The sequence below is a fragment of the Sphaeramia orbicularis genome, chromosome 7, assembly GCF_902148855.1.
Source record: "Sphaeramia orbicularis chromosome 7, fSphaOr1.1, whole genome shotgun sequence".
In the NCBI taxonomy this organism is placed as follows: domain Eukaryota; kingdom Metazoa; phylum Chordata; class Actinopteri; order Kurtiformes; family Apogonidae; genus Sphaeramia; species Sphaeramia orbicularis.
In genome coordinates, this window is record NC_043963.1 from 4,429,329 (window position 1) to 4,448,053 (window position 18,725).

General features: G+C 38.3%; 1 protein-coding gene across 1 annotated transcript in view; it reads left to right on the plus strand.

The window, feature by feature from the left end:
• bsna (bassoon presynaptic cytomatrix protein a) overlaps positions 1-18,725 on the plus strand; it is a 210,243-nt gene that overhangs the window by 136,045 nt on the left and 55,473 nt on the right. Inside the window, 1 exon segment of the mRNA XM_030138868.1 lies at positions 10,951-11,388. Within this exon segment, the coding sequence (XP_029994728.1) occupies positions 10,951-11,388 (438 nt within the window).

Sequence of the window (18,725 nt, forward strand, 5' to 3'; positions counted from 1 at the left end):
AATTTCATTTTTTAAAAAATTGTACACATCTACTTTGGGACAATGTCTACAAAGTTGTGAAAAATTTTGATTTTTGTATTTTTGATGAATTGGAGGACTGACGGTGATCAAACAAAAAAATATAAAAACATGAAAGGCAATTAACAAGCAGTTGAATGAAAGAAAAACAAATGAACAAATGAAAGAAGGAACCAACTAATGATAGAATGAATCGTTATCGTTGTGGTCTTCGTTAGCAATTTGTTCTCAAACAAAACTACTGGTCGGATTCATTTCAAATTTTTTATGGGACAATTTCTACAAAGTTTGTTCACAGTTTTAAGCAATTTTGTTTATTTTTTGTCATATTACAGACGTTCCTTTCCTTCTAATGGTTGGTATTTAAATGGTTTGTAACATGTAAATGGTTCCAGATATCAGTCTAGTTCCTATTGATCACTGATAGAAGTCATAAATGGACTGTGATTGGTTGAGTTGAGTTCTCCTCCAGTGAAAGTCCCGCCCACTTGTATTGTTAGATTGATCTGTATCCAGACCACAGGACTGGAACATAGAGCAGACGCTGACGTACAGGGACACTGGAACTATTTTTTCTCTCTTTCACTGCCTTGTTCTGTGGTTTTACTCCTGTATTTCATCTCCTCCTCCTCCTCCTCTCCTGCTCTTGGGTTCCTCTCCTCTGTTCGCCTTTCTCCTGGATTTGCCTTTATTGCCTCCTCCCTTTTCATTCCTTCCCTCCATCCTTGAGCCTGTTGTGGGTCTGTGATGGATGAAATCCTCCACCTTTAATCCACACTCTGTTTGTGTTTGTGCACATGAACACCACGCCTGTTTTCACTACTTTGTCAGAATACAGATTACATCCAGGCTCAGAGACGGCAGCGTGTTGGGTTTTCTCTGGGCTGTTGTATTAGAACAGGGGTGTCAAACATGAGGCCCGTGGGCCAAAACCGGCCCCCGGGAGGAATTTACAATAATTACACTGAAGATTGAACAGTGTTATACTGTTTTAGTTCAGGTTCCACATACAGACCAATATGATCTAAAGTAAAATAATGACAGAATAACTAATAAATAATGACAACAAATGTTCGTCTTGGTTTAATGTGGAAAAAAAGAATATAACATAATGCCTATAAATAATAAGAACTCCAATTATTTTTTATTTGTTTTAGTCCAAAAAATATTAAATCATGAAAATATTTACATTTACAAACTATACTTTAACATTAAAATGTAAATAACATGAACAAATACAAACAACATGAAAAGTGTAATTTTAATAATATTCTGCCTGTTACTAAATGTTTTGTGCCTTTGTAGATTAAAACTGCACTTGTTTTTCTTAAGAAATTTCAGTTTCTTCAGGCAATCACAACTTTTTCTGTTTGGATAGATTGTAAATGTAAATATTTTCATAATTTAATGTTATTTTTTGCACTAAAACAAACAGGAAAAAGTTTTTATTATTTATAAGCACGTGATTTTTTTTTTTTTTTCATATTAAACAAGATGAGCATTTGTTGTCATTACTTATAGGTTATTATGTTTTTATTTTACTTTAGATCATATTGGTCTGAATGTGGAACCTGAACTAAAACCAGTTCAACATCCTTGATTATTAATGTCTTCAGTGTAATTTTAAATTCATCCCGTGGGTCGTATTGGACCTTTGGTGAACTGGTTTTGGTCCATGAGCCGTGTGTTTGACACCCCAGAGTTAGAGACACAGTTAAAGACAGAGTTACAGACAGAGTTAAAGACAGAGTTAAAAGTCAGAGTTACAGAGTTGAAGTCAGAGTTAAAGACAGTTACAGAGTTAAAGTCAGAGTTACAGATAGAGCTAAAGACAGAGTTAAAGACAGTTACAGACAGAATTAAAGACAGTTACAGACAGAGTTAAAGACAGTTACAGACAGAGATAAAGACAGTTACAGACAGAGTTAAAGACAGTTACAGACAGAGTTAAAGTCAGAGTTACAGACAGAGTTAAATTCAGAGTTGAAGACAGTTACAGAGTTAAAGACAGTTACAGAGTTAAAGTCAGAGTTACAGACCGTCAAGTCACAGTTACAGACAGAGTTAAAGTCAGAGTTACAGAGTTGAAGTCAGAGTTAAAGACAGTTACAGACAGAGTTAAAGACAGTTACAGACAGAGTCAAAGTCAGAGTTACAAAGTTAAATTCAGAGTTAGACAGTTACAGACAAGACAGTTACATACAGACAGAGTCAAAGTCAGAGTTACAGAGTTAAATTCAGAGTTGAAGATAGTTACAGACAGAGTTAAAGACAGTTACAGAGTTAAAGTCAGAGTTAAAGACAGTTACAGAGTTAAAGACAGTTACAGACAGAGTTAAAGTCAGAGTTACAGACAGAGTTAAAGACAGTTACAGACAGAGTTAAAGACAGTTACAGACAGAGTTAAAGTCAGAGTTACAGAGTTGAAGTCAGAGTTAAATTCAGAGTTGAAGACAGTTACAGACAGAGTTAAAGACAGTTACAGAGTTAAAGTCAGAGTTACAGACAGAGTTAAAGACAGTTACAGAGTTAAAGTCAGAGTTACAGTCAGAGTTAAAGACAGTTACAGAGTTAAAGACAGTTACGGACAGAGTTAAAGTCAGAGTTACAGAGTTAAAGACAGTTACAGACAGAGTTAAAGACAGTTAAAGTCAGAGTTAAAGACAGTTACAGACAGAGTTAAAGACAGTTACAGACAGAGTTAAAGTCAGAGTTACAGAGTTAAAGTCAGAGTTACAGAGTTGAAGTCAGAGTTAAATTCAGAGTTAAAGACAGTTACAGACAGAGTTAAAGACAGTTACAGACAGAGTTAAAGTCAGTTACAGACAGAGTTAAAGACAGTTACAGACAGAGTTAAAGACAGTTAAAGTCAGAGTTAAAGTCATTTACAGACAGAGTTAAAGTCAGTTACAGACAGAGTTAAGGTCAGTTACAGACAGAGTTAAAGACAGTTACAGACAGAGTTAAAGACAGTTACAGACAGAGTTAAAGTCAGTTACAGACAGAGTTAAAGACAGTTACAGAGTTAAAGTCAGTTACAGACAGAGTTAAAGACAGTTAAAGTCAGAGTTAAAGTCATTTAAAGACAGAGTTAAAGTCAGTTACAGAAGGAGTTAAAGACAGTTACAGACAGAGTTAAAGACAGTTAAAGTCAGAGTTAAAGACAGTTACAGACAGAGTTAAAGACAGTTACAGTCAGAGTTAAAGACAGTTACAGAGTTAAAGTCATTTACAGACAGAGTTAAAGTCAGTTACAGACAGAGTTAAATACAGTTACAGACAGAGTTAAAGTCATTTACAGACAGTTAAAGACAGTTACAGACAGAGTTAAAGTCATTTACAGACAGAGTTAAAGTCATTTACAGAGTTAAGGTCATTTACAGACAGTTAAAGACAGTTACAGTCAGAGTTAAAGACAGTTACAGAGTTAAAGTCATTTACAGACAGAGTTAAAGACAGTTACAGACAGAGTTAAAGACAGTTACAGACAGAGTTAAAGTCATTTACAGACAGTTAAAGACAGTTACAGAGTTAAAGACAGTTACAGACAGAGTTAAAGTCATTTACAGACAGTTAAAGACAGTTACAGACAGAGTTAAAGTCATTTACAGACAGAGTTAAAGTCATTTACAGACAGTTAAAGACAGTTACAGACAGAGTTAAAGTCATTTACAGACAGTTAAAGACAGTTACAGACAGAGTTAAAGTCATTTACAGACAGTTAAAGACAGTTACAGACAGAGTTAAAGTCATTTACAGACAGAGTTAAAGACAGTTACAGACAGAGTTAAAGACAGTTACAGACAGAGTTAAAGTCATTTACAGACAGTTAAAGACAGTCAGAGCAGAAGGAGTTTCTGTTGGAGGGTTTTCATCGTCTCCTCACGTACGATGACACAACTGATGCAACCTGAGCAGCGAACGGTGAAAGCTGCCCTCAGACTCACACCGTCTGGGTTTGACACTCATTACTGAGTCTGACACCGAGGGAGGGGCCCAGGGAGGGGGCGGGGTATGATGTGTGGGCTGGAAATGTATCAAACCTCCAACACTCAGCGAAACACTTAGATCGACTATCGATTCTGTTTATTTAAAAGAAGCAAAAAGTACTTGATCCAAAAAGTAATAGAGAACATGAATGAGACGTGACTGTAATAATCAGGTCATGCAGATGCAGATACAGTTAAACATCACATCTAGGGTTAGTTCATGTTTGACATGATCCAGAGCTCAGTGTTTCCATGGTGACGTCAGACTCACATCACTGGAGGCGGTGCCAAAATACTGATATATGTACATGTACTGTTCTTCATCCACCAGGCGTGTTCTTCTACTACTACTACTCCTTTTTTTCCTCTCCCTTCTTTTCTTCTTCTCCTCCTTTTCTCCTTTTCTTCTTCTCCTCCTATTTCTTCTCCTTCTACTTGTACTTCTTCGACTTCCACTTCTTCGTTTCCTTTTCTTCTTTCTTCATCTCCTTCTTTTCTCCTCTTTCTTCTCCTTCCTCTACTCCTTTTCTCCTTCTTTTCTTCTTCCTCTTTTTCCTCTTCTACTTTTCCTCTGGTTCCCCCTCAGCGATGCAGACCTCCACCATTTTGCGTTGACATGTACCATGTGCTTACATACATCTACGTATGTGTGTTTTTTATGTGTGTGTGTGTGTGTGTGTGTGTGTGTGTGTGTAGTGCGGTAGAGTGCAGCCTAAAGCAGCAGCCAGCACCGGGGAAGTGTGCGCTCAAGCAGAACAGTGGCATTCTGGGTAAAAATAGCCTTCGCTCAGTAGGAGAGAGAGAGAGAGTCAGGAAAGGAGGCAGAGGAAATAAGAGCAGAACGAAGAGAGGATGGAAGTTTAAAGAAAAGAGGAAACTGAAGGTGTGAATGTGTGAAGATGAACAGAGGATGAGTCAGACCTGGAGGTTGATAGTATTCAGAATTAAACCAGACTAAGCTCTGATCTGAACTGGATTTGCATTTTCACTTAACATCATATATTCAAGACTAAAATTAGAGCTGTGATCTTCGTCTTTACTGTTGGTCGTTCGTCACATACTGTGTGTACATGAACACTAAACCTGATCTTTACCTGTTTACTGGAGTTAGAAGACTATTCAAGTGATCACGAAAAATCACATTAACACTTGTTTTTCCCCCGTACACTAATGTCTGTGTGCATGCATGTACGATGGTGTATTAGGACCACATAAGAAAATAAAAACACTTGTCACTATGAGAATAAAGTCGTAAAATATCAAGATAAACCGGTAATTTAAAGAGTATAAAGTCAAATACCAAAAGAGTCATGATTTTACTTCAATGAAGTCATAATATTAGGAGAATAGTGTTGTCTTATTTCAAGAATAAAGCCATAATATTGCAAGAATAATGCCGTAACTTAAAAACAGGCGGGAAAAATATCATAATTTACGAGAAAAAAGCTGTACCCACTGGTCGCATAATGGAGAACTTGGAATGTTTTTGTGAGGTTCTACTTTCACTCAGGATTCATGCACAAAGGCCAAATACTGAGCCTATTAGCCCCGCCCACCATCAACACATTAGCATTAGTTGAAGGACTTTGAAGTCAGTTTGCACATTTGGGTTTGTTTCATTATAAGAAATGAACGGATTGGGAGCAAATTGCCTTTTTTGTGGAGGAGAAACTGACAATTTCTAAATTATGATTTTTTAATCGCACTATTTGCAAATTTATTTTCAAAATATTACAACTTCACTCTCATTACAGCATTATTTTTGTTAAATTAGGATTTTTTTTTTTTTTAAAGTACGACTTTCTTCTCATAATTTTACACCTTTATTCTTGTAGTGACAAGTGTTTTTATTTTCCTATGGCCTTAAAACTCTGTTGTAATGTTTTCCTAATAATCTGACTTATTTCATTCTTGTACGTCTGCACTTGTGTAGAAAAAAAAATCTTAGAAATGGGAAATGATGTAATAGCAACTTGAGCTGAAGACGATAACAGGAAATTTGATTCTACTGTCACTACATACGCACAAACTCTGATAGAAATCCGATAATGGACTGAAACAGCAAAACCAGGGTTTTCGATTATCGCATGTAAATGCTTTCAGATCTGATTATCTGATTGATAACAGTTACTGGATTTTCATGGTCATGTGAACGGAAGATTTTTATTACTTTAAGTAAGGTTTTACCTGTGTTTTTGTGGTGAATTCTTATAAATAATTATTTATAATAGTGATAGTGCTGTGTTGGAGTGTTCTACTAGTGTGTTTTTATCGAGTTAAGTTTGTTTTTGTTTTGGCCTGTTTTTATTTGTATTTTTCCAGTTTGCATAGTTAATTGATTGTTGTCTTTTAGCTGTAAATATTATGTATATATATCTGTAAATTTGTATGCAGATCTGTCCAGTTCATACACAGATGCAGTGTGTGTGTTTAAATCAGATGATGGATGTTTGTGTCAGTGAAATGAGTGACTCTGTCTACAACTAGACACAAAGTGAACACAGACTATCAACAGGATCCAAATGAACTAGAAAGAACCAAAAAGAACAAGAAGAACATGGACACACAATGATCTAGAACAACTACAATGGATCAACACATGGAAAATAGATGAAAGTTTTTTGCTATAATCTCATAAAATTTCATTATGAACATTTACAGTTGGTTTTCATAATGTATGGGATAAACAATCAAGTCTTTTTAATTTTTACCTCCGCCAAGGAGGTTATCTTTTTGCCAGGGTTTGTCTGTTTGTCTGTTTGTTTGTCTGTCCGTTAGTGTGCAACATAACTCAAAAAGTTATGGACAGATTTTGATGAAATTTTCAGGGTTTGTTGGAAATGGGATAAGGAAGAAATGATTAACTTTTGGGGGTGATCCGGAAGAAATCCTGGATTCTGGATCACTTTGAAATTTTCGTTAACATTGTGGTAAATGGGGCCAAAATTTTCATTTCCCAATATCTCGCTTCATTATTGACCAAAACTCATGAAATTTCACTCAGGAATTGACAATGGGGTCCTCTATCACATTTCAAAGGCTGATCCGGATCTGATCCAGAAGGCGGATTTTATCTCAATTTATATAAACTTATATACTTTTTGGCCTACTGTGCCTTTAATATTAAAGGTAGAAATTTCTGACAAGCGCCATCGTGTAGCTCAGTCAGTTCCGCATCGGGAGTATGCCACCGGATTTCATGTAGCTTTAATACTTAAAGAGCTAGATCCAGAAGAAAACCGCCATTACGAGAAATGTGATTTTCGTGAATAACTACTGAACTAATAAGGATATAATTATGAATCCAGTTGCTAATGGTATGTTTTCATGGTCAAGGAATCTTAAAATATAGGTAAAATAAATATGGGACTAATATTTATGGTGGAAATCACAATATGGGGGAATTGTGCAAATGTCATGCAATTTGACTCAGGGATTTACAATGGGGTGTTCTATCAAATGGCGAAGACTGATCCGGATCTTTCAAAAAGTTATGGACAGATTTGGATGAAAATTTCAGGAAATATTGATACTGGCACAAGGAACAAATGATTAAATTTTGGTGGTGATCGGGGGGGGGGCACTGATCTACCTTGGCGAAGGTCTGCGCTCTGAGTGCTTTTCTACTTTGTACTATAACACACTGTTTTATTTATTTATTTATTTACCCACCACCACCCCTCTTCGAAGGACAACTTTATTTTTAATTACAGCTTGTGTTTAAGTAACAATCTCAAACTTTATATTCACATGTTCATCCATTCCTTGCTTGTATACATATACATAGAGGGAGGGATTATATAGACGAAAGTGGACAGGAACAGGACGAGACAAGACAGTGGGACGAAACAGACATAAGACAAACCAGCACACTGTTTTAAGCATTTCTTATCTGTAATAATGATAGTTAATGGACAAATATTGAAAATTAGTTCTTCCTGAAAAAAGAGTCAAAAGAATTGGTGAAAAAGACATTTTCTGACACTTTTATGGCAATAAATAAATAAATAAATAAATAAATAAAACATAAACAAATCTGGGCCTGTTGTAAGGGTCGTCCTTAAAGGGTTAGTGAAACCAAACGTCTGCAGTGGGAGCGTCCTGGTCCTTCTGGACATGTGGACGTCATGGGTTAAATGTCAAAGCCTGTGCAGGTTGAAGTACAGCAGACCTGCCTCCCACAGCTGCAGCTTCCAAAGGACAAAGACACGGAGACAGAAAGAAGACGCCGCAAATAGAGGAGAGGATCCCAGTGCATAATATTGGTCATAATAAAAGCAGAGGATGAAAAGAGGCAGCCGCGCTCTTCAGACAGAATGAGGCCTGATGGAGCGTTTCACTGAGCGGTATTGACAGCACAAGGAGCACGATTGTTTGTGTTATGTAGGTTAAGTGGTGCAGCGAGGGGTGGTACACACACACACACACACAGACACACAACCGCACGCACGGACACACAACCACACACACCCACAACGACAGACATGGACCCACAACCACACACACAGACACACAATGACATACACACACAGACACACCACAACACAACACAGACACACGACACAGACACACACAGACCCACAACGACAGGCACGAAACCACAACGACATACACACACAGACACACACACAGACACACAACAACACACACAGACACACACACAATGACACACACAGACACACCCACAGACCCACACAGCTGTAGAACTGAATGTTCTCCCACTGGGACTGAAAAGGGGAGTGAGTTCAGAGACTGTAGAGACTAAAAATGAGCCTCACAAAATACTGTACACACACACATACACACACATATGAACACACACACATATGAACACATATACTGTACAGACACACACACACACACACACAAACACACATATGAACACACACATGTGAACAAATATACTGTACAGACACACACACATACACACACATGAACACACACACATATGAACACATATACTGTACAGACACACACACACACAAACACACATATGAACACACATATATGAACACATATACTGTACAGACACACGCACATGTATACATACACACACACAAACACACATATGAACACACATATATGAACAAATATACTGTACAGACACGCACATGTATACATACACACACACAAACACACATATGAACACACATATATGAACAAATATACTGTACAGACACACACATGAACACATATACTGTATAGAAACACATGTATACATACACACGCATACACACACACATATGAACACACATACTGTACACACACATACACATGAATATACACATGAATACACATACTGTACAGAGACACACTGCAGGGTACGGCATCTACACACACACACACACACATATGAATATACACATTAACACATATAAGGACACATACTTATGGGCACACATATGAATATACACACATATAAACACACGTTGTACAGAAACACACTGCAGGGAATGATACCTACACACACACATAATTATACACACATATGAACACACATGAATATACACTGTCATGTATTCAAACGGACAGACAAAATGAACAAAACAATCAACATAAACAAATGCATCATAATAATCTGGTAAGAAAAGACATGAAACAGTTTCACAAAATGAGTTTTTCATGAACTTCAAGTATAACTGTTTTTTATTTTATCATGAGTTTAACTTTAATAACTTTAATCTGAGAGCATCTGTGTGTTTCTGCCCATCTTTCCTATGTTTGTGTACCTTTGACATCCCTGTTGTAGATGAAGTGAACGGTGTTTTTGTTCCTTCCAGAGGAGAAAACTCCAGGTCCTGGTCTGATCACTGATAACATCTCAGAGGCAGAAACAGAAAAGAACCACCAAGATTAGAGCAGATCCAGAAAGAAAATATCAGTGCATTACAGTTTAACTTCTATTCTGACGTCTGACCTCTGGAGTTTATTACAGTTATGTTCTGTTTCCATCTTTGATCTGAATCAAGAATTTGACAAATCAGTGGATGAAAATGTGACAAAGGTTGAAATGTTGATATAAAAGACATTAGACGGAACATTAAAGCTGCGTAGGCCTTTCATCGCCATTTTTTCATCAAATCTGTAAAACCCCAGTCATAGAATAAGTATCACGAATCCATAAGTCTTTCTGTGATTATAGATTTGATGAAAAATTGGTGACGAAAGTCATATGCAGCTTTAATAGAGGGTTTTTTTTTTATTATTATTGACTTTCTTTATTGGAAGCAGTTTCACAAGTTGCTTTTCCATTGACCCTCAAATTGTGCGAATATAACTTACACATAAAAATTTACCTTATGGAAAAACGACAATTTCGCCAAAACTCTTGTTTTACAATTAAAAGTTTTTTTGGCAAGAGGTGGTTTTTCGGGTGTAGCACAAATGCTATATCACACAAAACTGCAATGGGAAAACCTTTTTCCGCAACTAGAGTCATGTGAATAAAAAAAAAAAACCTGATGTTGACGGACATTACAACAAGAGAAGAAGACGAGTTTTAAAAGAAACATGTTGCAGTATGTGTCTGACACACCAGGAAACCCAATCATTTTTAATTTAGTAGGAGATAGAGGGTAATATGTGATAATGAATATATCTGTAAATCAACATGATATTTACATTTGTCACCATGTTTATGGAATGACTTCTCGTGTCATAACATAAACAAATCACATTTGTGATTTAATGGAAAAACTGACTTTAGAGACTTCTGTTTTTTCAACGTTTAGTAAATATTTAAAGTTTTGCGCAGATGTCCAATGGAAAAGCAACAGGCAACAACATGACAGTGCAATGTGACAGAGAGGACTTCCATTCTTTCAAAAAATAAATAAATAAAAATGAATGGACGTGTCTGTATGGACCTGTCCATTCACTGTCTTTTCTGGAGCAGAATGAGTCCACTAACGTCCTGTTTGGTGTGTTTGTGTGTTCGTTGCAGAAGAAGGAGTGGTTATGTCTCAACTGTCAGACCCAGCGGCTGATGTCCGGCGGCGGCCTGGACGAGCCTCCACTTCCTGTCCCCCACCCGTCTCCCAAACACCAGCCCATGGGCTCACCCCGTCACCAGGCGCCAACCGGGTCCGGCCCACAGTCCAGCCCCGTGCACAAGGCCGCCGCCCAGCAGGGGCCCAAACCCCCCCAGACCCAGAAAGCCACGACCCCAGGGTCAGGAACCGGCACCGGAACGCCCACCCCCACCGCCGCCAAACAGCCGACGGACGTCAAGACGCCGGTGCCGGAGACGCAGAAACAACCGAAAGAAGAAAAAGCCAAGACGGAACCGGAGACCCAGACCACCAAAGAGACCAAGACGTCGCAGAAGAAAGGAGAACAGATCACACCCATCAAGGAGATCAAGAAGTCCAGGCACTATGATGTAAGTACAGATACACACCCACCTTCATCATCATCTTCATCATCATCATCATCACTGTTCACCTTCATCCTGTCCATAGTGGAACGTACAGGCGTGTGTTAGCGGCTGCAGTTTGGCTTCTTTCATTAACCCTTTCATCCCAGGGTTCCTCTGTTCTCCAGCTGTTCTCTTGTACATTCATGGGTTTGGTTGGTTTAGTTCCATATCAGCGCTGGTGCATCATCACATACACTGACACCTAGTGGACAGCCAGGGGAAGTGCATTATTTTAAACTCATAACCAAGATGGCCGACAGGAAGTCCAAAATGCTGAACATCCCAGGAATATGTTGTACATCCTTCTGTATCAGGAAACACCCCAGAAGGTAGAACAAATATGGAAACATCAAGTATCATCTAAGGATTAAAATAATTGGAAAAAACTCCTCAGATTTATTTTATATTGGAGGAAATTTACAATTAATCCCATGCATCAGTGTTTGTATTTACACTGTAATTCATTCCATTACTGTAACTTTACTGTTCTGGATAAACCTGATCTGATCTAACATGTTTGAGTGGAAATCAACGGAGAACTGGAATTAGAGCGGAGGTTTTTTAGTTTGTTTGTTGTTTTTGGTGCATATTTTCTCCATAATTTGAGTAATGACTAGTACTAGAATATGTTAAAATGTGAGAAAACATCAGATTAACTTTTTTTTTTTACTTAACCTTTATTTAACCATGAAAAAGATCCCATTGAGATTAAGAACCTCTTTTCCAAGGGAGTCCTGGCCAAGAGACAGCATGAAACACAACACATAGTTACAATATACAGTTACAACAAACATTAATTTACAGGACAAGTCAACCCATGAAAAACATGTGCAGGTCATTGAGTTGTTCTCTAGCACTTTGAGTTTGGATTTAAAAGCATTCAAGGAGATCAGTTCACACAGGTTCCAGTCTTTTAGCAGAATATTCCATGTGCAAGGAGCAGGGTACACGAATACCCTTTTACCAGCTCTGTACAGGCGAATGGCACAAAGAGGAACAAATGCTCATTCGATCGCAGACAATAAGAATCGACACTTCTTCTTGTTATTAAACTACAGATAAAGGGAGGCAGTAGCCCAAGCATGGCCTTGTAAATGAAGGTGTCCCAGTGTCCCAGCCTCCTAGTGGACAGGGCAGGCCAGCCCACTCTGGAATACAACTCACAATGATATGTCCTGGCTTTACAATTAGTAAGAAACCCCAGAGAAGCATGATAGACTGTGTTAATCATTTGAAGATACTTGGACGATGAGTTCATATAAAGTACATCTCCATAATCTAACACTGACAAAAAAGTGGCAGTGACAAGGCGCTTTTTTACATCAAAAGAAAAAAACACAACTTATTTTGAAAGTAAAAGCCCAGTTTAAGCTTTAACTTCTTGACCAGGTTTTCAATGTGGGGCCTGAAAGTGAGGGAGTCATCAATCAAGACACCAAGATACTTACACACATGAGCCACTTCTATGACATTTCCCTCAAAAGTAGAAACTACTGGGATAGTTTCAGGCCACTTCTTAGAGTTTGAGGATGGCATAATCTTCGTCTTTTCATTACTGAGGATAAGTTTGAACTGAAGAAGTGAGTGCTGGACAGCATCAAAAGCTTTCTCCAAGTGTTCTATGGCTTCAGTAAGAGTTGATCCACAGCAATAAATAATTGTGTCATCAGCATAAAAATGCATATCAGCATTAGACACACTGTGCCCCAAGTCATTTACATAAATAATAAAAAATAAATAATAACGGCATTAAATATGTTTTTATTTCCTAGTTTTCATCATTTTCTGATATTAGTTAATTAAATCCATATTTCCTTGTTTCTAAAGTTTAAACTCATGGTGTCCATCTGAGTGGACATGAATGGAACTTCAGGTTCATGAAAAAGGTTTGGTTCAAATTGGGGGTTTTTAAGGTCTAAAGAGTAACAGAAAATTATCAGGACAATAATCTGGATCAAGGTTCGGATAATTCATGCATGAAAGGGTTAAATCTGCACGGCTCTGCGTCACCTTCCGTAACATAGATTGGTGTTTCCAAACCTTTTTGAGCCACAGCACTTTTTTTTTTTTTTTTTACATTAGAAAAATCACAAGGCACACCACCAAACAAAAATGACACAAAAAGTATTTTTATTAAAATATAATGCACATCTAGTCACAGTTTACTTCCTCAGTGTGAAACCTGGACCTGTTTAGTTCGACACAAAGCTGATCTTCTTGCAGGAATTGAAGACAGACACACAAGAATCAGGTGCTGAGCACACGGGGGGTGCATGGACGACATTGTTGCGGGGTGTTTGGAACAAGAAAGCTGAGAGGGGTGTGTCAGCGACCCCTCAGACAGACCCCCAGAATGAGGTCTGTTGTATAATAGTATGGGAGGCAGACCACCATGGTGTACATCCCTAAAATGAGTCCAGGGTGCTGCAACGCGAAAACATTAGTTCCACCTGATACATGTTCTAACCTGAAGAACAAAAAAACACCCAAGAGTGTTCCCATGACCCCCCTGGAATGGCTTTGGGCTCACCCCACAGTTTGAGAAACACTGAGTTAAACCAATAAGAGAAATTGGAGTCATTATTTATACAGTACAGGCCAAAAGTTTGGACACACCTTCTCATTCTTTGCATTTTCTTTATTTTCATGACTATTTACATTGTAGATTCTCACTGAAGGCATCAAAACTATGAATGAACACATGTGGAATTATGTACTTAACAAAAAAGTGTGAAATAACTGAAAACATCTCTTATATTCTAGTTTCTTCAAAGTAGCCACCCTTAGCTCTGATGACTGTTTTGCACACTCTTGGCATTCTCTTGATGAGCTTCCAGAGGTAGTCACCTGAAATGGTTTCCACTTCATAGCTGTGCCTTGTCAGGGTTACTTAGTGGAATTTCTTGCCTTATTGATGGGGTTGGGACCATCAGTTGTGTTGTGCAGAAGTCAGGTTGATGCACAGCTGACAGCCCTACTGGACAACTGTTAGAATGCATATTATGGCGAGAACCAATCAGCTAAGTAAAGACAAACGAGTGGCCATCATTACTTTAAGAAATGAAGGTCAGTCAGTCTGGAAAATTGCAAAAACTTTGAATGTGTCCCCAAGTGCAGTCGCAAAAACCATCAAGCGCTCCAACGAAACTGGCTCACATGAGGACCGCCCCAGGAAAGGAAGACCAAGTGTCACCTCTGATGCTGAAGATAAGTTCATCTGAGTCACCAGCCTCAGAAATCGCAAATTAACAGCAGCTCAGATTAGAGACCAGATGAATACCACACAGAGCTCTAGCAGCAGACGCATCTCTACAACAACTGTTAAGAGGAGACTGCGTGAATCAGGCCTTCATGGTCAAACAGCTGCTAGGAAACCACTGCTCAGGAGAGGCAACAAACACAAGAGATTTATTTGGGCCAAGAAACCCAAGGAATGGACCTTAGACCAGTGGAAATCTGTGCTTTGGTCTGATGAGTCCAAATTTCAGATCTTTGGATCCAACCGCCGTGTCTTTGTGCGACGCAGAAAAGGTGAACGGATGGATGCTACATGCCTGGTTCCCACCGTGAAGCATGGAGGAGGAGGTGTGATGGTGTGGGGGTGCTTTGCTGGTGACGCTGTTGGGGATTTATTCAAGATTGAAGGCAACCTGAATCAGCATGGCTACCACAGCATCCTGAAGTGACATGCCATTCCATCCGGTCTGCGTTTAGTTGGACCATCATTTATGTTTCAACAGGACAATGACCCCAAACACACCTCCAGGCTGTGTGAGGGATATTTGACCAAGAAGGAGAGTGATGGAGTGCTGCGCCAGATGACCTGGCCTCCACAGTCACCGGACCTGAACCCAACCGAGATCGTTTGGGGTGAGCTGGACCGCAGAGTGAAGGCAAAAGGACCAACAAGTGCTAAGCATCTGTGGGAACTTCTTCAAGACTGTTAGGAAACCATTTCAGGTGACTACCTCTGGAAGCTCATCAAGAGAATGCCAAGGGTGTGCAAAGCAGTCATCAGAGCTAAGGGTGGCTACTTTGAAGAGACTAGAATATAAGAGATGTTTTCAGTTATTTCACACTTTTTTGTTAAGTACATAATTCCACATGTGTTCATTCATAGTTTTGATGCCTTCAGTGAGGATCTACAATGAAAATAGTCATGAAAATAAAGAAAATGTGAAGAATGAGAAGGTGTGTCCAAACTTTTGGCCTGTACTGTAGGTTATTATGTTATTATTTGATTTTAGATCACGTTGGTCTGAATGTGGAACCTGAACTAAACCAGTCCAATGTCCTTGTTTGTTAATATCTTCAGTGTAATTTTTGTAAATTCATCCCATGGGCCGAATTGGACCCTTTGGTGGGCCGGTGTCAGATAGAAAAGTGACCCCCATGGAAAAGTCAGTTTTCTTTTTCTAGAATTCTGACCACCCCCCACCCCCCCTTATGGAAAAGGAGGTACCCACCCCCCAAAAATCCCCAAATTTGTAAAAAAAAAAAAAAAAAAGTTGATTTAAGCTGTATATAAACACAAAATATGTTATGAAAAGCACAAAAATGTATTAACAATCATGCATTGCACAAATGTACAAGCACATGCAACATGCAACATAACTATGTATTTACAGTTTTTACAATATGATGATTTTAACTGTATCATATTAAAAGAGTATGGGACGATATTGTTATTTTGTACCAAGGTCACACTACATTACATCTACAACTACAATATATAAGAAAAAAAATAGGCTAAGGGTCAAAATTCTATAGCATGGAAACATGACCTACATTACATATTACAACTGCATTATATAATAAAACATCAATATTTACAAGGAGTCAAAATTCTGTAGCATGGAATATTTAAAAAAAAAAAAAGTATATATACATATTTAAAACATTTATTAATGTATACATTACAAAATGAATACATAAAACCTTTTTTTTTTTCCATACTTTTTTCATAGTTTAGGTTAGATTTCATGTCTATGATTTCCAGTATCTTTAAAATGAACACAGATTATCTACTTTAGTGGCTATAGGAATGAATGAATTTAGTAGTTTCTGGTGAAAATGTCAAATTATACACATGTATTTAAGCTTATTATGATACAGAAATGTATTAGAACATTTTTATTAACATACAGTACAAATTCATATAAGGGGTCATAATTCTATGGGTCAGTTTTTCCAGACTAGAAAAGTGACCCGGGGTCAGAATTCTATATGACACCAGTTTTGGTCCATGGTCCACATGTTTGACACCCCTTCTGTAGAGCGTTTGGAACAGAGCCGGACTGTGGAGTTCTGTTCAGTTCTGTTCAGTCCATATAAACCTGTTCTGAGGTCTGTTCTGTGAGTGTGGTCTATTTTCAGACTGTTGTGTTGTCGGTGTGTGTGTGTGTGTGTGTGTGTGTGTGTGTTTGAGGGTGTGAACTGTGCTCTTTCATTACAGAAAACACCTCCACCAGTAGAAACACTATCTCCCCATTTTCTGATCATACCCTGCCTTCCTCAAAGTTTCCCGTCGTTATTGCGTCTCTTTTTTTTTCCATTACGGTCTGAGTCTAATTCCTGGCGCTCCCTGTCTTGTGTTTGTGGTTCAGGGCTGTTTATTTACTCTTCTCTTTGGCTGTTGGTAAAGCATGTCATCGATCCCCTCCTCGCAGAATGCTGAGGCTGCAAGTGGCAGCAAAGCACTGGTGGATTACCTCTGGGAGGGGGGGCAGAAACAGAGGCAGAATGAGTGAAATAGTGCCTGTTCTTACTCAGCGGCAGCCGTCGCTCCTGTTGAAATATGTCTAGAGATTGGCACGACATCAATATGTTAAAACCGAAGGCCTCCAGCTGCAGTAACGCTGCCTTCGGCCTTTTCTAATCCACCGCAGACCTTCCACATTCGCAGATCCGCTAGGAATCTAAAGTAGAGCCTCCTCTGAAGCACTAAAACCAGCGTGCGAGGGTTTTCTGTCATCATTTTTTGTGTATTTTTGCGTTCTTTCCTCCACCCTCCTCCCCCTTTCATTTACCAGGTTAGTCCCTTTGAGATCATGGTTTGGCATGTTCTTATTACAGACATCTGAGACCGAGCCATTGATGAATGAGTTGTGGTTTTTATGTTACATTATTTGTCATTTTAACTCCACGATCTTATGTTGAACTCATCATCAATAACCTGGAACCTTTTAATTTCTAAAGTCATCAGAGAAATGGACAAACAAACTGTGACTAACCTCTTTCCATCAATGGCTCCACTAAGTGTCAGAGAATCCAAATCTGTTTAATAATGACATTTTATTCACTGTAAACCATCGGGGGGGTCAAACCCATTTAAGTTCAGGCTCCACATTCAGCCCAGTTTGAACTAAAGTGGGCCAGACCAGTAAAATAATAACACAATAACCTAGAAATGGAACTGACATAGGCTACGGAAGAGGATTAGGGCCACTGGAAAAAAAAAATTAAGGTTCAATACATTTTTGAAATTGAGATTAAAGTCAGAATTCTGAGAAAAAAAGTCTGAATTCTGACTTTAATCTTGGAATTCTGACTTTTTTTCCCCCAGAATTCTGACTTTTTTTTCTTCAGAATTCTGACTTTTTTTCTCTCAGAATAATAATTAAAAACATATATATATATATTGGAACATCATTTTTTTTAATTTATTTTTTTCCAGTGGCCCTAATCCTCTTCCATAAAAGGCAGCGCTCTTGCCGTAGGTCCTTTGGGTTTTTTTCTGTCTGCAAAACTGAGAATTATGGGCGAAAATTGAGTATGTTGAAAATCATTACCTTGCATTTGACCTTTCTGGGTCGTCCAAGGTCAACAAAATTGGTACCAAATGAAAAGTCATATCCGACTTCCTATAAGTCGATAATACAAAGTTAGTTGATATCCATCTTAGTTTTCAAGATAGAAGCCGTTTTCTGAATATGCAAATTAGGTGTTTGACCTTTGGCCGATATCTCAGCTGTACTTGGCCTAGTTTTGACAAAAACTAATCAAGTCAAGTAGAGGCCATGGCAAATCATTTGGTCATGGTTTAATATCAATAATGTTTGAAATGTGACCACTAGAGTGCAGACAGACAGACAGACAGACAGACAGACATATGAACTGACCAATATGCTTATCCTCCAGCAAATAATAATAATCCAAAATGTCTCTATTAATGTGAAAAAAGTAAGATTACATTGTGAAAATGTGACAAACCTCAACAACCATGTACAACCTGAAAGTTCTTAAGAAAACTAAGTGTAATTGAGTAATTTACTTACACAGATTTTACTATATGCATTATT